The 24,182-nt window shown below is 47.4% G+C and overlaps 1 protein-coding gene across 2 annotated transcripts in view; it reads left to right on the forward strand.

The window, feature by feature from the left end:
- The window catches only part of ESRRB (estrogen related receptor beta), an 80,592-nt gene extending 58,059 nt beyond the window's left edge, over window positions 1-22,533 (forward strand). For both annotated transcript variants that reach the window (XM_035540112.2, XM_050711351.1), the window contains 4 exons: window positions 8,355-8,465; window positions 9,116-9,277; window positions 14,895-15,164; window positions 21,559-22,533. In XM_035540112.2, the coding sequence (XP_035396005.1) occupies window positions 8,355-8,465; window positions 9,116-9,277; window positions 14,895-15,164; window positions 21,559-21,803 (788 nt within the window). In that variant the 3' untranslated portion in view covers window positions 21,804-22,533. The remainder of the gene's footprint in view (window positions 1-8,354; window positions 8,466-9,115; window positions 9,278-14,894; window positions 15,165-21,558) is intronic.
- Window positions 22,534-24,182: the final 1,649 nt, after the last annotated feature.

Consider the following 24,182-nt stretch of genomic DNA (forward strand, 5'->3'; position numbering starts at 1 on the left):
TGCAGCTATCTTGTTCCCTGTTCTGTGGAACAGGTAAGAAACTTACAACAGCCTGATAACCCTTGTGCTGCTCAAGTCTCTGCATCTCTGAATGTTGGAGGTGGTTCCCACTTCAATGTATAGATGATGGAACATGAAATCAACAGATTTCAGATGCGGCTGTCTCTTGAATCCCTATTCCTACTTCAAAGACCCTGGCTGATTAGGAAAGCCTGTAGCCGTGGGAACTTCCCTAAGAAATAGTCCTAACTCTGCAGTTTCCCTTACGAGCTGCAACCAGTGGCTGATGTCACAAATGCTTCCCAAGGAAACAAATCCATCACCTCTGGGCTGGCCTGGCTCTGTGATTGTATAAATTGGGTGCAGTCATTTAGTATCTAGACAAGGGATTCCTATCACTGGCAATCTCAGTAACTTTGCCTTCATTGCTCACTAAAATTGAAGTAACTGAAACAACAGTGGAGCTCCTTTTTAGCGACATAACTAAATGGAGGGTGTTTCATTTCAGTTTTTAAGTGTCAGAATATCTCAATGGAGCAAAGTGTTTCCAGCAACCTCTCCCTCCTGCCCCCATCGCTGCTTCCAAACCATGTGTTCTCGAAAAGATATTTGATTTCAGTGAAAGCTCAGCTGACGTCCCTGCAATATGCTCGGGTTCTTGCTTTGTGCTTCCTGGGAAGGATGAGGGCTCCTCCGGGGACTCTGGGTAATTGGGTTAGTGGCCAGCTCATGTCAGGAAATTAAAAGGCAGCCCTGATCAGGTTGCTGCTGCATGGGATTTAATGGCTTTGTATTTATAGAGTATTCTGCCTCCAGCCGGTGCCAGAAATATCACTATTGGAGGCATCCAAATGAGAAAAAAAAAAAAAAAAGAGAATGAAAAATGATTTTTCTTTATCTAAAATGCCCCTGTGTTTAAAAACAGACAGGCAACCTCCCCATTCTTTGAAACAGGATCTCCAGGTGCAGTGAGTGGCATCCTGATGTCTATATCTTCCACACCCAGCTATTTTCCAAGGCATGAGTTGAGCATTTGTGATGCGTCTGGAATTGGGCTTGGTGGTGGTGTGACGCAGAGCATGTGATGACTTTGGCAGGGCAGTGGTAAATCTCCAAAGAGGCTTCCAGTGGATGGGCTGTCACAAAGTGTATGTGGGGATGATGGCACTTGGTGTCTCTTTACTGATCACGGCACGGGTGCATTGTGGAATCTCTCCACACCTTCTGCCACATCCATTGGATTATCAGTCTGTCTAGTTTGGTTTCCCCCATTCCTTTTGAACCATTGATCTGCCTAGATGAGTCCCTATGTTCTTGCCATACCTAAGTAAATCTCTGTTCTATCAAACATGCAGTTCAGACTCTTGATGTACATCAGTGCAGATTCAGAGAGGCATCACCTCTACACAGGTATATGATAAACACTGTGTACTCCATCACCAGAAATTATGCTTGGTGCTCTTTATAACATGTACAGAAAAGAGGAAGCTGATAAAACCACAACCATTTAAGGATGTTTAGATGCCAACCATCATGCTACAAACTTGTAGGCTGTTCTAACAGTGCAGTAGGTGAGATCCTGTGAGGTGACCAGGAGTGGGTTGGGACTGGATGTATGTCCTACTGCTCTACAGTAACCTGAGGCATGTGTGTGACCATTTTCACTGGTGACCTACATTCACCAGTGACTCAGCTCTGCTGAGATTCTCAATCCCCTTTTCTCATCCACCTGAGAAGACTGCACTAGCCCTTGGGCTGCAGCATATCCTGGGCGAGGTGGGGTATTTACTCAGAATTGCCCAGCAAAGCTGTTCTATTTTAAGAATTAAATATTAGCTGGATGCTAGTTCTGAGTATCGGAAAAATCACTGCTGAGGTGAGGACTTCAGGAGAGCATTTACGGCTGCAAGGCCCAAGCAGAGCTGTGCTGTGAGGCCTGGCCAAAGTGGCAGCACACTGTGTTGGTGGGCCTGAGGATCTCTGTCACCTCTGCAGACCTCTGTCACAAGTTGGCATCTCTCCCCGCACTGGTGGGGACTTCTCCACTGCATCACAAATCTAAAAATTTGGTTCTTAGCCCACGCTGATGCTCCCTTACCGGTTCCAAAAGGCTTGCATTCTCTACCTAAATAGACTAAAATAAGAAACTGGGCTAGGGAAAGCATTGGTTTGACCCTGCAGGGCATTTCTGAGGTTCCCCTGATAGTCGCTGGAGAGAAGTGTCTGTCATCACTCCTCCTCAGGTGGGTGTCTGGAGGGTGAGGCGAATGTGGATGTGCCTGCTTCTCTCTGTTGCTTGTCAAAGGAGCCCAAATGCACAGAAGAAAATTGTCAATGTCTAAAGTAAAGTGAGTTAAATCACACCCAGGGCTTGTAGGTTCCTCCCGGCATAAAACACCCCTTAGGGGATTTAGTTCTGAGCACTGTCTCTTGGAGAGTGAGTGGGGCTGGAGCTTTGCCATCTTTTAGGTCCTTTTGTGAAAGTCATCCATGGTCTTTTCCTGGCAGGTGCTTGCCTGTGTCTTCTTCTTTCACACAGTGCCCCTCAGCCTGCTGCTGTGGGGGTGTTGCTGTTGTGGGCAATAGAGCTGCTGTCCTGCCTCAGACTGGTTAGAGGGCTAGGAGGGGAAACCATCAAAGGACATTTGCATGGACCCTGAACACAAGGTGAGAGTATGGTTGTGGGATTTACTACAGAGAGCTGAACAAGGTACTAAGGTATTCTTTATTCCCATCTGCCCTTGAAGCCCTTCTTAATTCCTGGTTTTTCAGTGTGATTCGGGTGAGGTGAGGGGTGGCAGCATGGGAAGGAAGCTGTACGTTTTAGGGACAACAATGGCTAGTGTTGCAGAGACAGTGGAGGAGGAGAAGGGTTAGTTCACAAGTTGTGCGGGTTACACCAGAACCAACCACCTGGGACGTGCAGCTCGCATGTGTGTGAGGGGCAAGGACACCTTGTGTCACTGCTCCAAGGCACGGGACAGCCTCTGGAACCAGGTATATCATCAGATATTACAGGGATAACCTGTCCCTCCGAGTCCAGGGACTGTTTAGCCAGATGGGCAGGAAAGGAGCTTTTCTACATAACTAGTACATCCCTGAAAATATCAAAGGGAGAGCAGTCTGCAACATCCTGCTTGACCTGATCCAATCTCTCCGTAGGCTCTTATAACTCAGGAGATGGATTTTCCGATGCCACAGCCCCTCTCCCCAGGCTAGTTCCCCACCCTCCTGCTGCAAGTGTCACTCCCAGGCTTGTTGACATGCACCATGCTAATCACAGGGTTTTTCTGGCCATGCTGACCTATGACCCTCAAGTCACTTTCCTAGATTACAGATGAGCTGGGGAATTGCACCAGTCATCTACCAGGAGATTTTCCAGGGGCTGGCATCCTTTTGCAGCAGCTCAAGAGCCTAATGGTATGTAAAAGACTTCTCCCCTTCCCATTCTGGAACCTCAGAGTAACAAAAGAGAGCATAGGTTACAGCTTCTCCATCTTCTCCTTAGACAGTCCTGCTTTTCCCCATTGTCTGTTTCTTTCCCTGTCTTAGCAAGCCTAACTGTTATGGTCATAGTTGCTCTGTTTCTTTGATAGGTCTCCTCTTGGCTCACTCCTCCCATTGCCACATCCTTTTGTCTCTCCTGATGTTCAGAGCAACAGGGGAGAGGGAACACCTTGGTCACAATACTTCTCCTTTCCTTTCCTCTCTGGTCTTAGTCTATGCCTTCCAGCTTCCTTGGACAGTGCCAATCCATGGTGTCTCAGAGGTGTCTCTGTTACCTGCAGAGCACCACCCCAGCCCAGACCCCAGGAGAGCAACCAGGCTGGTTGATGCATTGATGCAGAAACTGCAACTCAAGGTATAGGTGGGCAGTGGGCACAGGATCTGGCTGGTGTAACAGGGAAGCTGGGCAAAAGCAGTCCCAGGGACATTGCTCCCTGGCCAATGCTTGTCCTGTGTTCCCTTCAGTTGTGTCCTTCTCGGTCTAGACGCACATCGTACTGTGCAAAAACCCTGTAGCTTGGCTCCTCTGTTAGCTCTTTTGGCAAGATGGATCTTTCTGTTCCTATCAATTCATGGGCATGTGATAGGACTCGATGGAAAGTGAGGTGAGGCTAGTAATTTGACACGACAGCTGATATTGGGCCTAGACTGCATTTCCCAATGGCCAGAGCTTAGCTTCACAGAGCTTTTAAGATTATTTTTAGTCCCCAGAAAATAAAAGAGAAACTAAACCTGACTCTCTGTGCTGTTGCCTCTGCATACTCGGCTATTTTTACTTCCAACAGACTGGGCCTAGCTCCAGCTTTTAAAAAAAGCTGGAATTATTTTACTTCCATTAAGAAAAAAAAACCAAAGCCTGATGTTATCAAGTCAGCAAGGGGACATCTGATCCCAAAGTTGCCGGGCAGACATCTCTCTGAGGGGCATGTCAGAGAAATGAAGGGAGCTCGAACAGATCAGCAGATCAGCTCTCCCACTGCGGAGGCTCGGTGCTGGCACAGACCTCTCCGCACGAGTGCTTGGAACACGAGTGGCACCCACAGGACACTTCGAAAACTGACAGCCCTCCCCCAGGCAGGACGCTGAGCTGAGAAGTCCTGCACCAGCCCTGGGTTTGCCCTTCTCCCTGCTAGGTCCCGGTGGGCTCAGGCAGGCTGGGGAGCTGTGAGCGTGCCACCGGTGAGCTGGGACCTGATCCCTGTGGCGGACACGGGCCAGCTCCACACCTCGCTCACATGGGGTGGCAGGGCTGTTCCCCCCAAAGGTAAGGGGGTAAGGTAAGCCTTCATTTCTGAAGAAGCAGCTGCCAGAAAGTTAGGTTAGCATGGGGTGGTACTTCCCAGACCTTGTCCTATGCTGTATCACCTCACGTTGTGCATGTGAGCGCCCCTGTCTCCACTGCTCTAGCTGCCCCCTCCTCACTGACGGTGTCAAAAAGGGCGGTCCAGCAGCACCTGTCATGGTGAGTTTTGTGGGATGAGTGTCTTCTCTCCTGGGAGCTGGACAGCTGTGATCCATGTGAGAAATGGGTTTGTACAGGAGCTGTAGGGAAACTGCTTTCTCTTGCTGTTGTCTTGTCAGGCTGTGGCATGAAACCCTTTCTTAGTCTTCAGTATGGACCGACTGCATCTCATAAGTGGCTGAACCTTCCAGTTGAAGTGCAGGTGGCTGCATGTTTAGTGTGAAATCTGCACTTGGGATTACAGTGTATGTACTGCTCAGCCTTGCTCCAGCCCTGCCTCTCATCTCCCTTCTCCCCCTCTCACTTTCATTCATATCTCAGTTTACCTCCCACTCCGTTTCTTCTCCACTCGGTGCTTCCCTTCACACTGCTTCTCTGAGCTACCCGCTGTGCCTCCCCACTACCTTTTAATGTCCTTTAGTGTGTCCCCTTTCGGAGTTGCATTGTAACCAGCCCTCCCCGTCTAAAATCAACCGCTGAGCAAATCATAGAGCAGCAGGCGTTAACAAGCCACCTGAATACCACAGCTCAGTATCAGATCCTGCTTTTTGGCTATGCCCTTTCCTGCCATCTGAATATGACCCAGTAGAGTGTCAGATCTCTAGGGAAAGGCTTTGGCCTTGCTGCTCACCTCTGGACTGTCACAGTCAGGGACTCGGGTTGAAATGCTTTTAGTTGCTGTTGCACTCAGCAGCGGGTGCTGGGATGTGCTATGTAGGGGTCAGCCCGTTCACCGGCTCTGCGGCTGGAGCTGATGATGACAGGGTAGAGTAGTGGCTCAGCAAATGCTGATTGAAAATGTTTGCCTCAAGGAGTGTCGCACAGGATGGGGAACAAGAGGAGGACAAAGCCTTGTTCAAAATTAACAAGCTGAAGTCCTTGGGCAAACAGACCTCTATCTGCTCAGCGAGGGAAGGAGGGATGGAGGGTAAATCTCCCTGCGTCTCTCTTATCTTTTTTAATGCACTTAAGTCCTTTGTGTCCTTATAATCTGATTGAGGGTCCCTAATACTGCTGCAACCTGTGCAGCCGTCCCTCTGCCAAGCACTGGAGATGGCACATTTCTCCTTGGGAGAAGGAAAAGAAAGCTCTTTCCCCCATTTTCACCCCACCCTCTGCGCTGCTTATCAGACGGCACAGCAAAAGCGTCCTGGAGAGCTGTGTGCTGGTTTCTCCTGGGCTGAAAATGATGTCTCCCCATTCCAGTGACATCCTGCCCACTGGCATGAGGGAAAGGACCTTCCAGTGACTCTTCTTCTATGAGGGTCCTGGGAAGCTGTGATTCAGGATCCTGCAACCTTTTCTGCATTCCTCCATAACCTTTGAACAGTTTTATTCCTGATCCTTAAAATTTTCACACCTGGGTACTCAATTTTCTGGCATTTCCTGAAATTTGTGTTTCTCCTTCCTTCCTGACTATAGGTAGGTGTCACTCATTCAGCCCAGCGTGGCATAGAGGTCTCCTTTCTTATGAAACCAGGGAATGATTATAGTGGGAAAGAAATCACGGGCAGAAGTGTAAATATCCTGCTTCACCCAGGACTCTACTAGTGCTGTTCCTCGGGGATCTCCCTAGATGATCTCAGGTTTGGGATTCCCTGGCTGCCTGAAATCACTCTCTTGGAACATACTAGGGCTCCCAAGAAGAAATTTTGCCCACAGGCTACTTGCTGCAGAGAATGGCGATAAAAGAAGCAGTAGGCAACATTTGCGGAAAAACTGCTGTGTAAAGGAGGAAAGGTGGTACTTATGCTTATGGACATCAGTGAATTCTCCATACAGTGTCAGAAACAGAAAACTGGCAGGGGAAGGAAAGGTTTGATCTGAATTCTCCTATTCTGCTTCGTATCTTTCTGTCCACATAATGTCTTCCATCCTCCCAGAGCAGCAGTTCTTTTGCTCTGGAGAGCTCCAGACCTGCTCTGCAGGGATTCCTGCTGGCACGCTGTAATGGCACTGTTGGCGTGGTTGGCACTGGTTGTTCTTGCTGATGTTGGTGCTGTTTGTCCATCGAGCTGCTTTGGGTGCTCCAGTTGCAAAGTGTCAGGATTTAGGTGTTAGGCAAGTAATGGTTTCGTGTGGTGCCAGTGGGCCGGTGTGAGCACAACACAGTACAAGCTTCCTCTTTTCCATGATATAGAAAGTAAATGTGGCATTGGCTCAAGACACACCGCATAAATGACAGATGTGTCTCTTTCTAGGGTCAAATATTTGTCAGCCAGCTGCAGGTTTTTCAGAGGTACAAGTTGTTCAAAAAGCATCGTTTCAAAACCAATTTGGAGTGTTTGCTTTTAGTTGTTTGTGTTTATGCAGTAAATTGATTGCAAAATATTAATGGCTCAGTGTGATTAGTAAGTGTATCTCATAATTGGTTCCTGTGATCAGACTAGATAAACTCATGAGTGTTTCTGAGGAAGTACTTGTATAATGTAGATTCAAAAATGTATTCTATTTGTTTGCACCTACTTCTACCTTGAAAGATTTTTTTGGCAATGGCTGTTTCTCCCAGCAAGACTCAGTTACCCCAGTTTCACAGGAGCTGATTACCAGAGGCAATATGGCTGGCCAGAAATAACTGACAATTGGACAAATGTCTATGGCTTTTTTCACTATTTGTTTTTTAATATTGTATCTTGTCCTGATACAGTACAAGATAACAGCAATTCAACTGCTGTTCCTGTTCAATTGGTTATTGATGCTGCTATTGTGTTTTTTTTTTTTTTGTATGAGGACAGACTGAGAGCTGTTTTCAGTGTGATTCACTGGATTTTGAAAGAACTCTAACAAATTCTTCAGTGTCTCCCTGCTTCAGTTTTATCATTGCTTTATTATAGTAGAGGTTGTTTCTATTTATTTGGGTTCCACTTTTATTACAATTCCTTACTTGATCAAACCTGAAACATTTTTGTTGAATTCATAGTTCATAATCTATTTGCTATAGATCACTTTTTTCAAATATAAATAGTGAGAGGTCACAGAACATTTAACTTCTCATTTTTAAGAACAATCTAAAAGCTTATTTTTATAACGGCAGGTTTGATTGACATTTAAAGTCTTTCTTTTAAAAGCAAGATCATCTAGAGGGCATTGAGTTCTGAGGCTTTTCATTTGCCCATTTGATTGATGGTGATTCAAGAGTTCAAATGGGTTAATTTTTGTCATCCTTAATGTTTTGAATAAAAGTAAAGCTTACAGCAGTATTGTTAGAGCTGGAGGCAGTTTATGTGGTATTATTGGGATATCTGGGTTCAGCTAAGATCTCAAGTGTTTGGAAGAGAGGCAGTCCCTGGACTGTGGGGAACATCTTAGGAGATTTTTACATCTGAATGTCAAGATTTCCTGTGGCAATAAGGAATGATGAGAATTTATTGTGTTTTATCTGCAGGTGTTCGTCTGGATCGAGTCCGAGGAGGCCGCCAGAAGTACAAGAGGAGACTGGATTCTGAGAGTAGCACTTACCTGAGCTTACAGATCCCTCCTCCAGCTAAAAAGCCACGTATGTATTGGTCTTGAATTGTGGTCCTCTGGCAGCCGCTACATTCCTTTTCATTGGTCTCCCAAAACGTACAATGGAGCAGTTGTCACTTCTGGTTCCCATAGTGGTCACCAGAACTTGGTATTTTTTCTTATGATCATAGTGCATAGGCAGATGAGATACATCTAAGGTGTAACCCAGGTGCTATACATGTTGTACCTAGGCTTAAATCCCTGAACTTCTCTAGGAGATTATAAAATTCATGTAGTGTTTTTTCTGTACTTTTCTGGCATTGGCAAAACTGGTCCTGTGCTTTCTCTCTTCCAATCACCAATAATTCTCCAACAATTCTCTAAGTTTTTCCAAGTCCTACCGTTACTTTTTGTAATTTGTGCCTCCTCCCACCCTTTTTGGACCTACCTGAGACAGTGGCTGACAGCCTTACAGTAGCTTGCTGCTTTTGTCAGCCCTATACAGAGCTGGTTTGACATAGGCAGATCACTACAGCCTATAGAGCTGCAGCGTAGTGTCCTCTTGTTGTGACCAAAGCCATTTCAAGGTCCTGCAGCCTGTATAGCCATGTTCTTCCAGGAAGGCCCTTCTAGAAAGGGCTGTTTTGACACCTTATGTCATGAGAGATACAACAACAACTTCTCCTTTGAAATGTGCAGTGACTAAGATCGTCTCCCACTTGCTGGTGGCAGAGCCAGAGAAGATTTATGCCATGCCTGATCCAACCATGCCGGAGAGTGACATCAAAGCCCTGACAACCCTCTGTGACCTGGCAGACAGGGAACTGGTGGTGATCATTGGCTGGGCAAAGCACATCCCAGGTAAACAGGGGAAATTACAAGGCCTAAGCATGAACAGCAAAGGGAGCTATTATTTATCACTGTGCTTATCAGTTTGTCTGCAAGTAGGATTTTTACATACAGTGATGGATGGAAATTACTGTCACAGAAAACTGCTTGTGGTGGGCTTTCATGGGAAACAAACTCCAATATAGCCCCTGGTGCAGGTGCATAACCTGATGATTGTATGTGTGTGTGCCCTGGGATTATGCAGTAGGCTTTGAGAGGCTATTGTAAAGTTCTTGGTGATACCTGGTATTGAGTGGCACAGAGAAAGCACTCGGGGAACAGCCCTTGGGACGGTGGACTGTAGAGGTTTTGAACTGCATTAATATGGGCTAGGTGCATTGTGCCTATAGATGAATAAATGTTAAGATAGTGATCAGACTTCAATGCTAAGGACAAGGCAGGTACCCACCCTGTCTGTAGTGGGCATTCTTGCCCCCAGACTCAGGAAAGCTTTCTTCTTACTGGATTCATCACAGAACAAGTCCCATTGGGATGGAGGACATACTCACTATTGTCAATGAATCTCTAGGCTTCTGTGCTGAAAAATAATGAGGACAACTTATTGGCAATGTGACTGGCCTCTGAAGGCTCACTGTCTGTATCCAATTGAGTGTGCCTGTGCAATTGAGTGACATAGCACCAGCGTCTCACACCTGCAGATAGGCTGGGCCCAGGCACAAGGAGCAGACATGACCCTCAAGGAGGTTCTGGGGACATAGATTCAGACTTTGCTTCTTGGCTTTAAGCTCTTGTTGGTGAGACATCCTAGCATGAGTGAGCAGACAGTTCAGTTCTCCTATGTATTCTGCTTCTCTTTGTCACCCCTCTTTTTCTCTTCAATGGCTGCTCCTTCTATCTCAGTGTTTCTCCTGTGACTAAAAGGTTAGTGGTATTCTGGGCTATATGGAATAAATCCATAGCAGGACTATAAAGTCTGAAGAAACTTTCTGAAGACAGTGTTTCTGAGTAGAGGTTAATATCAGTGGTGCCCTTCTTACATGAGATCTGCAGGGATTACACCCATCGCTAGTGCTGGAATCCATCTGGGGCTGAGTCATCATAAGTGGGGTTACAGCGGTGATTAGGGAACTCAGCCCAGATTGCTCCACTAACCCAGTACTTGGGGTGTTAACAGGAGTGGTTTTAATGCAGTTCAGTTATCCGCTATGGCCGTCCAGTAAGGTGCTGCTGTCTGTTCCTCTAACCTTGGCCATTTCTGTTTGCACAGGGTGTCTTGCTGTAGCTCCCGTGCTTGTAGCTGTGGGATGTTCAGTTCCAAGCTCCTATAGAGTTTGCCATGATGATTATCCCAGAATAGGAGTATAGTAGTGAGGACTCCTGCACTTTGAAAAGGACTTCTCTTCTCCTTTCTGAAAGGCAGGACACACCTGCCATCATCTCAGTTTTCTCTCTGTATTTTCCTTTCCTATCAAAGCCCCTGCAACATGATAACAGCCAACAGCCTGGCACAGCTCAGACCAGCAGCAGTATCATAACAGAACTGTGTATACAGGAGAGAGCTAAGGGACTGTTACACAGGGGAGCAGTACCAAGAATCAAACATAACAAAAGACAGTTCATAAAAATGGAACAAAGTACCCTGTAGTTCTGAAACAAGTATGAAATTTACTGAGTTAGGCAGCAAGGGGGCAGAGCAGGGCAGGGCCAGGAGGCTGCGAGGTGTCCAGATTATGCATGCCCTGTATTTCTGCCTTTCAAAGACTTTGAGAAAAAACAGACACTGCTTCCTGTGTGTTGGACACAGAGAGCACTGAGAAAGGAACAAAAATCATATATCCCTGCCTTGTGCTCACACTGGAATTAGTAAAGAACTGTGTGATGTTAAAGTCATGCCAACCCTTCAGGATCCAAGATGTTGGCACAAACTTCTGCCTCAAGTGTTTGCAAATAAAATCAGTGAAGCTTAAATCACTCTCCTATGATAACAAGAAAGCATGATTTAATGGTGTTCAGCAAGTGGTATGAGGTCAATACCCTTATAAGCTATTAGCTCAAAAGCCACACTTAGCCAGTACGGAGTTGTGCCCTTCTGTAGGAGGCTCCCTCCCCACTACTCCCCCTCTCCCTGTGCTAATTGTCTTTGAACAGCATCTACCTTCTCTGCATGCCTTGATGCAGGGAGACAAGACTCCTCTCGAGGGGTGACGACGAAGGCTCTCCCAGGGTAGCTGTTGTGCTGTTCTCACTAGGAAGATGGTAGTACTAGCACGGAATGAAATATGGCAAGTGGAGTGACAGCAGCTGCGTCTGGAGTGGCCTCAGATCCTATAATTACATCTCCCTTTATTACCTCTGCTAATGGCCCTCCAGGATGACAGAAATGATAATAAATTAACAGATTATGAACTCCACTTGCCACAAATTATGTGACTTTTTTTTTTTTTAAATTCTGGGAGCTCCCATTGCCAAACCACTGAAAAAAATGCAAAAAAAAAAAAAAAAGTCACATCAGCTGCTGCAAATAAAGCAGCTTTGCTCAACCTGCACCTGAGAAGGAGGGAAACATTCATGCAGCTCTGTGCGGGAGACGGAGGCTATGTGGTCCTGAAATACTTTCTTGGGCTCCTCCTGATGCCTGTGGAGTATTCAGCACCTTTCAGGATAAGACCTGCAGCAAGAATAAAAAGCAAGAAACAGATTATTAAGGGCAAATTCTGGATGCTATGCCATCAAACAGCTCAGGAATGCAAAAGAATTAGATTGTTAGCAATTCCTGAGAGCTATTAGATGGTAAGGCACTTGAATTTCACAGCTGGAGGTTGGTTCTCCAGTGTGACAAACCTATGATAGCAAGCCTGTGATTTTGGCCAGGTGAAATTAGCATTTATCATTCCAGATCCCAAGTTTTATATTGTGGGAGACCCCATGTTATCTATCTGATCTTCCCCTGTCTGTGCAGAGTGCAATATGGTACAGCACAGTCCTCCAGCACTTGCATTCTACTTGTGAAAACATTGGAAGAAGAGGGTCCCAATTCTGCCACGCGTTTCAAATCCAGGACTGTCACTGCAGCACTTGCTCCCTCGCACCCACCTGCCAAAGCTGGAGTTGCTGGCCACCTGAGAGTGCTTCTGGCAGGGGGCTTTGCCAGGTGGGCAGGGCAATTGCAGCTGGCTCTTCTGTCCTCCTTGGCACAGGTAAAGCATGGTCTCTGCTGTGCAATTCCCTGTCTGCCATAGCTGCCTCTGGGAAAGAACGATTCACAGAGATGCTGGATGTACAGGCTACTGCTTGGGTTAAGTAAAATTTTTCCACTTTATTCTCTAGCAGAAATGCGTGAGTCATGTCTGTCCTGGATCCTCTCCCTGCACTACCTCACTGTTTCTCAATCTTTTGCAAGTTTTTTTGACAGGCTGCACTGAGGCGATGGCATAACCCCCTTTGTAACCCAGATGGGTAATGATGGTGCAGAAAGGCCATGTGACTGACCCAGAAACTGGACTTAAGGCAGCAGCCTCAATGCTGGGCTGTTCTCCATGGTCAGCACTAGGAGATAGGTGCCCGAAGGACTGCTTTCGGCTGTCTGCAGGGTAGAGATTCCAGGTGCCAGACTGTGACAGTGCCCGTGCACAGCACAGCCTCCCCTGTGTCAGGGCTGATTCCATCAGCTCCCTGCGCAGCAAGGAGACGTGAGGATACAGGATCCCAAGCCTGAGAGCTGTGTCAGCCTGCTCTTGGATTCGGTCAGGAGGGCTGCATTCAGGAGCAGGAAAAAATAACACAGCACTGCCTGCAGGAGGCAAGGGGCAGAAGGCTGAGGTGAGGGAGGAGGTCGGCACCGCTGCAGCACTCACAGCCTCACCAGTTGCAGGGCTACGTGGAGCACGGGCTGTGCTGCACAGGGATCAGTCTCATAGCCATGGAGCTGGATTTGCAGCTCTTCTCCCCAGTAGCCTGGACTCCTCTTTAGCTGTTCCCTCTGGCTCTCCTCCCCAGTGGTTTATTGATTCTTCCCTCCCACCCACTGCTCCCCTCAGACCTTGCACACACAACACGTGACAGCTGATTGGTATCTGTTAATTAATGTGGCCTGGGGCCTCTTTTCTATTCAGTGGCCTGATAAGGGAAATTGGATGTCCAAGGGCTGCCAGGCCATTATCACCCTTTGCTTCCCCTGGCAACACAAACACAAAACATGGCGCAGTGATAAATAAATACCACTAACCCACCCTTCTGCCTTCCCTTCCCTGGCTGAGATAGTGCAGATAGAAAAAGAGAACCCACAGTCAGTCAATATAGCAATCATCAGCTCTTTTGTTAATTGCCAACTTGATAACAAGAGAAATCAAATGATCATCATGGTGGCTGGCTACCTAGGCCCCAACATGGGGCCAAGGGCTGTGAGCAGGGAGGGCTGTGGGACAGACGCGTCCCGCTGGGCCTAGCACACAGTGAGCGGGGTGGGGAGGCTCCTGGGGACAGTAGCTAATGAGCTCCCAGGCCTCTCGAGGAGAGTGAGCCCCGAGGTTTAATAAGCATTGGGGTTAAAGCTGGCAGGGGAGGCGAGTGGAGCACAGCCCTCCCAGCCGGGGTGTCCCATTCTCCCACAGCCCTGGGAACCTTTAGACACAAGGAGCTGCCAAAAAGCACAGCTCCTGCCTGTCAGCGGTGGACAGGAGCTGCCTAGAGGGGACCAACGCATCTCTGTTTGTGATGGCTGTCGTACAGTGCCTGCCCTGCCTCCTAGGATCTTTCATGATCTGGCCTTCTCACATGCCTGGTACAGAGGACAGAACGGATATGGCTTTCCTTCCTGTGCACTTTTTTTGTTATCCCTTTCCCCTTGGGACAGACAGGACTTCTCTGTTCCAGCTTCTCCTCTTTCTCAGCACTGCCAACAGGGCTCTGGGCCTGTCACTGTCCATGTCCAGACTGTGATTGCTCTTTCTGTATCTGGGGAGGCTGCCTTGCTTCACTGCTGGCTGCTTGTTCTGTTGCTACAGTTTCTGGCAGTGCTTTAGGTACTTGAATAGCACCACAAAGGTCTTTTTATACTGCGTAGGATTGTTGGCTGTGAGGGGCAGAAAGCTGATGGAGCTCAGGGAGTGGTGACAAGTGGAAGAGGCTTCTGTTCACAGATATATTCAGCTTTTGACTCTTCAGTGCTCTGTTGTGGTGGGACCTTTTCCTCATGTTGGCTGAAATGAAATTATGCTATGCTTGAAATTCAGGGCTTTGTCATGTCCTCCTATCCCATCAGAAGCCCTCTTTTCTGCTCTGTGGAGCTCTGCTCTGCTCTTTGGTTCAGCTGGGGAGACTAAATAGGCTGCAGTACAAAACTACAGAGGGACAGTGAGCAGGAAGATGTGGTACAAAACAGCTGCTGTAATAGAAGAAGAAGAAATCACTAAAAAGAGGTTATCATTAGCCTTGGGTTGCCATATTCTGCATGTGCTGATTGCCAGAGAGACAGAGGTTGCTTCAGTAAGCTTTTTATTTTTTTTTTTCTTAAAGTGGCAGGCCAGTGGGGGAGAGTGCTTGGGATGAATCCCAAGGAAATTAAGGAGCCCAGGCTCCTAGAGGCTTTGCTGTACATCCCTTTGACCCCGGCTGTTTTTTGCCCTATCAGGGTTCTCCAATCTCTCCCTTGGGGACCAGATGAGCCTCCTGCAGAGCGCCTGGATGGAAATCCTCATCCTGGGCATTGTGTACCGCTCCCTGCCATACGAGGACAAGCTTGTCTATGCTGAGGACTACATCATGGATGAAGAACACTCTCGTCTGACGGGGCTACTGGAGCTCTACCTGGCCATCCTACAACTGGTGCGCCGCTACAAGAAGCTCAAGGTGGAAAAGGAGGAGTTTGTCACGCTCAAAGCTCTGGCCCTCGCCAATTCAGGTACAGCCCTGGCCCAGGCAGCCTCACAATCGGGGAGTCAAAGCCCATGCAGTTATCTGGCCTGGGAGTAATCTAGGGCCCACTGCCTGAGACCGTGCTCTGCCCGTGTCATACAGCATCCCCAAAGTTCCTCTGTCCACAGACAAGAGAGGAGAGAGGTGGAGGCTCCAAGCTGGAAAGGAGGGAAAAGTAAGGTTTGCTGCCACTACAGCCCCAGCTGCAATCTGGCCCTGTATTAGGGAATGGGACCAGCCGGGGTTGGGCTGGCTGCTGGCTTCTGGCACTAAAAGAAAGGCTGTGTGCCGTGAGCTCAGATAAGGGGATTCGGGCCAAGCATGCATTCAGCTCAATAGTGCTGGTCAGTTACAACAAACAGGGAAACCCTGGTCCCAGTTTTAAATCCCACACAAAAAAAAAAAAGTGTTGGGTTGGAACTGCCTGGTCTGGTCCTGGAAATGTTCAGTGACAACAAACACTGAATCCTGCCCCTCCGGTCCCTTCCATCTGGATGACAAAGAATAAGATGTGCTGGCAGAAGCCTGCTGTGACTGTTCTGTTTCTTCTTGGGAAAAGGATGAGAAAGGCCAGGGCCCTCAGCCCAGTGTCTCCATGTCAGCGTGGGGAAGGTCGCAGCCCTCGGGCCAGCAGGCTGGAAGCCTGTGCGAGACACAAGAGGTGCTGCGTGCTGTGCTGCTGTTGCACAACAGCCAGACACATACTTGCTCAGGAGTCCCTTCCAAAGGGAAACTGGCTGAAGCTACCGTGTGACGAGGGCTCCCTCTACATCCCTGGAGTCTCACTGTCTCACAGCTCATCTTGCCGAACTCGCAACAGAATTCACCCTTGCAGGTCAGCACTGAGTCCAGTATCTGTGCTCAACTAAAGCCATCTTCCAGAAAGATAAGTGGGGAAATGCACATCTTTCATGATAGCTGACTCTAGAAATAAATTGTTCTCTCATTTTAAAAAAAAAAAAAAAAAAAAAAAAAAAAGGTACCATATTCCTAATGTGATTTTGCCTGAGTTCAGCCTCCGGATACTGATCTTTTCTGAGCTGCCTCCTGTGATCCCAGGTCCTTTAGACCTGACAGCTTGATGTGATACAGTTCCTGTCCCATAGTTGCATTCCTTGCCTATAGATGTGTTACTTCAAGTGTAAGGAAGTGGTCTGGAACACTCTGTGAGACTGCCCTATCCTGGCTATTTTACAGCCTTCTGTTCCTCTTCGTCTTCCACACATCTTAGCAAGAGCAATTCAAAAGAAAAAAAAAAAAGAAAGAAAGAAATCACTTACAGATCATTGATAAAAATGTTGGGTAGCATCTGTTTTTTACTGATCCCTGTGGATTTCCACTAGAAAACTCCTCCTTCAGGGATGATTCACCACTGATAGCTACTTTGAAATCTGTCATGTAGCCAGTTCACTAATCAATTGAAAGTGTGCTTTATTGATATTGCACAGTGCTAATTTTTTAATGAGAATGTCCTGTGGTGCTAAGCCAAGTGCCTTATAAAAGCCTAAGTCTATTATATCTATGCAGTTAACTTTATCAACCAAACTTGTAATCTCATCAGAGAATGAAATCAGGTTTGTTTGACAAGACCTTTATTCCAAAGTATTCTGTTGACAGGCAGTAGTTGTAATACTATCTTTTAAGTCTTAATTGAACATCACATTTCTTTTTCTTTTATTTTGCTCTGGTTCACACCAGGCTATCACGGCAATTATCGAACAGGACCCAGGAAAGTATATGCATCATTAGAACTTCTCCAGCCATTTTGAATTTCTCAAAAATACCAAGACTTTGTTAATCAGTAATCTGCCCTAGATGAGCCTTCACCAGCACTTTTAGAACTCTTAAAGCCCAGTTACCAAGGTCTGCTGATCTCTGTGAAGTTTGTACCTAACAGATGTCTAATATCTTCTTGCATAAACAACAGACTAAGGAGTCTTCATCATCATTATTCTATGATTCCATGATCTTCATGTAAGACAGGTACATAACACGTATTTTTTCTAAACGCAGGACAGAAATACTCACTGAGGACTTCTGTCTCCTCATTCTGTTAATAGTTTAATCATCTCCAGCAGAAAAGAGCACCCCTACAAATGGTTGTTTTTCTTCTATTTCTTAAATATTTATAAAACTCTTCTTTATCGAAGAGTCCTTAGCCCTTTCAGCCCTGGATTTTCTTCCAATGTCCTTCACTTCCCTTATCGATTTTCTACACTTCATAACTTCTGATTCATATAAATTGCTATCTGGTTCCCTTTTTCAATTTCTCATATATTGCTTTTTTTTTTTTTACCTCTAATTGCTGCCTTCACTTTGCCACTGAAGCAGGATGGGCAGATGGCCAAGGCTGGTCTCTCTCTATCGTGGGATGGTGGCTTTTGGCTATGTAATCAACTCTTGTTAAAAAAACCTGCCTCCTGTCTACCAGGAAGGTCACAGGATTGAACAAGGAGAAGGGCTCCTCAGTGCAGTGACAGGGTGACAGAAGAGCCATACTGGGACGCTTACCTGGCCCATGCTATGAGCAGAGCTGTTGTAGGACCCCAGCTTTGATGCCATCAAGCCCTTCATCGTGCAACAGAAGCACTCCCTGCTGGTGTTGCTCACTTTGCTGTCAGGACTAAGCCCAGTGTAAGACTTATGGGACAGTCTGTATCAGGAGTGGGGGAACACTGAGCAATGACAGAGCAAACAAACAACACTTATCAACTGCTTCTGGGTTCTGCTTCCAGCTCCATGAAGTAAAGAAACCAAGGTAAGGGTCAGGAGGCACAGGCCACAGCATGTCCTCAGCTGGATGGAAGAGCCACTCTGACTTCACCGGTTTGTTCTAGTGCAGCTAGAAGTGCAGTTCTGTAGGAGCATAAGCCACAACAATCCTGCTTTGTTATTGCTACTGAAAGTAAAACATGAGATCTTGTTTTTCATGCAGCTAGAGCCTTTCAGCACACACACAAGGAAGCTAGATAGCGCAAGCTGTATTTTTATAATATCACCTTCACATTCAACCTTGCATTCTTTTAATATGTGATTATTCTTAGTGTATTTTTGACATGGAATAAACTTGCAGAGTCTGCATGTATGTGCTTGCATGCAAACAGCTGACTCCTAAACCATTAACAATGCAGACTACCTCTGGGCTAGTCCATAACTCCCCTGGGTCAGAGGCAGGGTTTAAAGCTGAATGCTTAGATTAGCACTTGTGCTGCCTAGACCTGCCTTCTGCTGCTTGCCTTCCATATAGGTAAATTCCTGAATTTCCCCTATCCCTGCTGGGTGTAATTGCTCATGTAATCCAGCTTCTAGGGACTTTCCTCTCTTCCACGCAGCTCTGTGTACGTTGACCCTTTGTTTCTAGTAATTAAAGCAAATGGAACCAGAAGGGGCAACTCACTCACTCCTCGCTAGAGGAGAAACTGACAGTAGGGCAGGCATTGCTTTGAAGGAGCCGCCCTGCCAGAGCTGTGGCTGATCTCTGAATCCTCAGTGAAATGCCACAAGGGCTCACCTGGTGGGTGAGAGAATCAAAGCAAAGTCTGTCTTTACTAAGTGCATTTCAGAGAGCTGAGAAATGAATTCTTAATGCCCAGAGCAGCAAGCAAGTTTCAACAATGTGATCATCATCCATTTTTTGACACAGTAAGCGTGCTATAGACTTACCCTGTTACCCTTCAGAGACAGCAGCCTCATCTTAAGCATTTCTAGGTCCTCTTGCCTCAAGAATACAAATTGATCAACCTCGAAGAGCCCTCCAGGTTAGCATACAGCACATGTTCAGTTAAGGACAACCTAGAATGGCCAGGGGGAAAAAACATTATCCCCTGGCTCCCCTACCTCTTTTTTTTTCTTTTTTTTTTTTTTTATTCGCCAGTACATTTAATGCTGAGATGGAGTGAACAAGGTATGGATCTAGCAAGGGGATGTGTAGCAAATTCTACATTAATGGGTCCTGTTAGGTTCTCGCTCCTCCTGCCAGAAGCTGCAAGAAAAGAGTTAGGTGAGGAGGCAGTGGGCCTTGTCCAGGCTCACACCTGCCCTATATACCAGCAGTGCTAGAGGGAAGGACTCCTGCCGTATAGCCTCATGTCTAGGCCTGCTGACCCTCAGGGACATGGCCAGGCAGCCTCCAGAGCACCTCAGTGCTCTGGCAGCTGTAAAAATTCATAGCTATTGATTTTGTAATTAACAGTTTATCAATGCCATTGACACCAGCTCATTGATGGATTGCAAGGAAATTAATCCTGCAATGTTATTTCGTTTTTTGCAGTCAGCTGCCAATTTTGAGCTTCTTTCAGGAAAGAGAGGAAAGGCAGGCCGTGATCTTTATTTCCCCAATTTCTCTCCATCTATATGCCTAGCTTTTTAGGGCTATTAGGTCTCACTGTACAGAGGTTAGGTGGCATGAGAGCACAACTTAAGCATTGTCTAATGCACAGCAGCATCAGTACTCAAAAGCAAAGCACCCACCTTGAGCTGAAGCATGGCTTACTGCTTGGTACCTCTAGCACCCACTGGGATCTGTGAGCTCTGATGGGATATGATTACTTTTCCCCCATGTGCCCCTGGCCAGAAAAACATTAAATAAGAAGGCTGGAGCATGTTTCTCTCCAAATTCCAGCTCTTGATGCTTCTATCTCATAAATCACCTCTGCCATCTGGAAGGAAGCACACTTGCTTCCCCTGATTGTGCACTGGAGTTCTCCAGAGGTGCTGCCTATCTGGGGGAAGTTGACAGACTGATTTGGCAACATGCTTCTCCCTCTCTACTCCTCCAAATTAACCTCTGCGGCTAGCTCAGGTCACTGTGAAGACCTGCCAGCCCTTTTCTGGCCTTTGTTGCCTGGTCTCTTCGATACAAACAGCAAATGTAGCAATAATGATTTTTCCTCAGTAGGCTTCTTGGAAGTACAACCCTTTAATATCCTCTAATTAGTGCAGTCCTTCTAAACAGCTTCTTAAACAGCTTTCTTGCTAGACAGAATATTTTCTCAATTGTTGCAATACTTTATAAATCATGCACCATAAATAAGTATAACTGTACATGTATTTTATGAAGTTCACAGTCTCTAATTTGTGTTGAGCTCTCCACGGAGATGACATATATTTCTAGAGAGATTTGGGCATTTCAGCCAAATTTCCTCCTCTTCACTGCTGTCAGACTCAGGAACCCAAGCCCTCACGTTTGTGTTGGATGTGTGTGGGCTGAGCCAGCCCTCTGTTACACTACAAAGCCCAGCTAGAGGGGCAGACGGGTGCAGTTCTGTGTGCACGCGTGCTTATTCTAGCATCCCTTTGCTGCTGCTCCTGGATTCGTTGCCCTGTGGCAGCAATCTTTATCAATAGCTTCAATATTGATTAAAAGTCTCTGAACAATGAAGATGAGGCAACGGTGTCTCCAGCTCTTGTTGGAGTTGTAAGGAAGAAGCAAGTATCAGCGAGATGAAAGGGAGAAAAGCCTTCAGCGATGCTGTCTTTGGGTAGCTTCTCCAGAATAACCTCTCCGCTTGGTGGTGCTTCCCTCTGTCATCAGGATTTACACACGAGTTTTGCAGCCTGTGTTTGCCTGTGTTCACCTCGCGTACCTCAGCTCGACCCTGGACAGGGACGGGGTCACTACGAGCTACCTTTGCCTCAGAGAGACACCAGGGAGCCGTGCTAGCCTTGCATGCTCTGCAAGCCCCTCCAGCAGCTTGTAGAAACCTAACTGGCAGCCTGAGGGAAGGGGCCTTGCAGGACACACGGGTTTCTGTGACGGACTGAAACAGGAAGCTCTCCGAGCAGCTGCTGGCAGTCTCTGAAAACAGGGGCATATGCACAAAGGTGGGGCCAGCAACACCCCTGTGCACACTGGTTGTGACCTACTGGGGCTTTTCTGTCTTGCTGACACCCTGAGCAGCTGCACGGCAATTAGGCAGTTTAGACAGATGAAGCACTATAGCAGTGTTAATTATTCTTAATGAGATTGCTCCCAAGTGGCAGCACAGCAGATGCTGCCCCTTGCAGGGTGACTCTCCCCGGCAGGAGCATGGAGGGCAAGTGAAAGTGCGAGTCGCAAAGGCCCCAGGCTGACCCCCACACAGACTTGGGGTACCAGCGAGGCGGGCACACAGGGCACAATGTGTCACCAACCCCAGCAACAACCTCACTGTTCCTGCACTGCTAGGGCCAGCTCTTGGGGCTCATGCCAAATTTCGGAGCAGCAGCACCTGCCAGCAAGGTATTTTTTCCCCAGTAAGATGTTTTATTTTTCATTTACAAAACAAAACAAAACCAGAAAAGCAATAAAATAAAGGAAGCATCTTAAGCTTAAGGACGGTAAAGCATTTCCCTCCTCGTGTCTGATTTTGCTGTTTGCTTTCTCTTCTCCCTCCCCCCAGACTCCATGCACATAGAGGACATGGATGCAGTGCAGAAACTCCAGGACCTTCTCCACGAAGCCCTGCAGGACTACGAGCTGAGTCAGCGGAATGAGGAGCCCCGGCGAGCAGGCAAGCTGCTCCTGACCTTGCCCCTCCTGCGGCAGACGGCCGCCAAAGCTGTGCAGCACTTCTACAGCATCAAACTGCAGGGCAAGGTTCCCATGCATAAACTCTTCCTAGAAATGCTAGAGGCAAAGGTCTGACAGCCCCAGCGCCAGCCGACAGTGGCCGGGGAACAAACTAGAAACAAAGATGCAGACAATGGAGCAATCCAAACAGCAGCAGCAGCCACCGCCGGCTTTTATCTCCAATCATTTATTATGGAAGAATTATTTAATGTCTATCTGTCGGCGTGACTGCAGAATCTTGTGTACAGGAGGGGGGAAACTCTTTTAATCAGTCACCTGTTTCTCTTTTTTTCGTTTGTTTTCTCTGTGGGAAATACCAGAATATGCTCTTGCACTTGTTGAGGCGGTCGTTGGGGCTCAGCCCCTCTGAGCGGTGATGCTCTTAGCACTGTCCAGGCCGCCTGCTCCCCAGCTCCCTCCGCCAGTGCTGGAGGGGGACTGGGGACTAAAGCAGGAAGAGAGGAAGAATAGAGTCGATATAAACTTTATCTGCTGGTGTTGCGAGGGGTCAGATAGAAGGGGAAGCAGCCAGGGTCCTTCATTTTGCCACCTCTCTGGTTCTAACCGTAGGGCAGGTGCTCCTTTGGAGAGGAGCGCTACTGGACCTCTCCTGATCGCAATGGCTGCCTCCCGGGCTCCTCTAGCGACAGCTAACACTTGTACATACAGGCCCCACTTCTTACCGGGAAAGATGCTCCTAACTGTGTAAGATATTCTGCGACCTTGTACAGTGTGTCATTACGCCTGGCTAGTCCCTCCCATGCACAATCCCCACAGGACCCTGAAGAGGCAGGATGTACGTCCCTGAGAGAATGCAAGTCTCCTTTCCCAGATGGCAAGAAAAAAAAGAGCCTGATGTAAGCTTTTGTGCTGGGTTGACTTGATAATCTCTGCATCCTCTCCTATGTGGTGCTAACTACAATTCTTCCACACTTTTCACCCTGTAGTGTATCAAACCTGCCTCTTCAGCTCAGCTGAGTGCCATTCCCCACTCGTTCCTTGTGGCAAAGAACACAAGGCTTTGTCTGCATGGTTAGCGCCCAAGTATAAATACACCCCAAACCAGGGCTTTCCTAGACTTCATTAAAGTGATAGATCTTTGCCTCCACAGAGACTAAGGCTTATTGCCAAATGCTAGGTAGGAATCAAAGGAACCGCTTTTTCGTGGAGGCAGCTCCTGAGCCCAAGAGATTGCTTTTTTTTTTTTTTTGCTTTTTTTTTTTTGTGGCAGCCTAGGGAAGTAAACTTAGAGGGTGGCGTGGAACCCCCAAATCCAATATCCCAATTACTGTCTTCCCCTGCCTCATCCCATTATCCTCAACAGCAGCAGAAGAGCTAGCTAGCATAGATTGTCCCTGGACTTGTTAAGAGGTTCTCTTGCTGATGGAAAATGCTGTATACCTGACCTCGAGATGGTGGGAGAAGTGGGGGAATGTTCATTTACTCCTCTCGTTAACAAGGTTCCTGCTGCATCCAAGCTTTGGTTTAGATCTGCTGTCTAAGCCACAACTGCTGCATTCCCAGTAGCCAGAGGGGCATTTGGGTGACTGACAAAAGCAGCTTGTTTGCGTTCTCTGAGATGTTATTTTCTTGGTCATTTAGATCTGAGCCAGCCTGTGCTGATGAAACCTGAATGTATTGTCTGTTTTGTGGTCAGTGGCATAGCGGTAGAGGCGAGCAAAAGCCTCTGATCTGCATTTGAGACACCACGACCTCTACTGCCTCTGTTCCCCTCAAGCTTCTGTCCCTTCCTGGATAGCCCAGGTGGTGTGGTCCCCAGCAGGAACCCTTCCAAATGGTCAAGGCGTGTGATCAGGGAGACATGGGTGCTTGTTTTCTACTGGAGCAGAACATGTCACTGTGCAGGCTCTCGGTGCTGCAGTGTGAAGGTCAGGCTAGCTCAGAGACTGAGGATGCTGATACTGAGCTCTCAGCTCGTGTAGCCAGCCCACTCCTGGTACGTGAGTTAGTTCAGTTCCATCTCCTCTGAGCTCTCCATACACTGTACAGTCATAGCTGCTCTCACCCATTTTGTACTCAATAAAGGAATTCAGTCTTGCTTCAGGCACGTTAGTAAACCAACAGAGACCTAAGGGGCAGAAAGCACATGGGAGTTGGGACTCTTTCCATGCTCACAGCAGCAGCAACTACACAGTGGCCTTGTGCTTTAAACAGATACTCGTGCTTCCCTTCCTCATCTCCCTCCCAGAGGCAGCTGGGGAGAAAATTATAGCTTCTGGTTGCGCTGACGATCCCTGTACCCATCTGTGACTGAGAGGGACCAAACTGAAATGCAAGCCATCACTAGAGCCAGCTTGCCATGTGTTGCAACCTGGCAACTCTTTCTGGCTGTGGCACGAACACACAAATTTGCTGGGCTGCATGATCGCCTCTAAGTTGGACTCACTTGACCACTGTTGCTTCCTTGCTGAGTCCCACTCAGGCCAGCCACAG

This window comes from Cygnus atratus, chromosome 5 (assembly GCF_013377495.2).
Source record: "Cygnus atratus isolate AKBS03 ecotype Queensland, Australia chromosome 5, CAtr_DNAZoo_HiC_assembly, whole genome shotgun sequence".
NCBI lineage: Eukaryota > Metazoa > Chordata > Aves > Anseriformes > Anatidae > Cygnus > Cygnus atratus.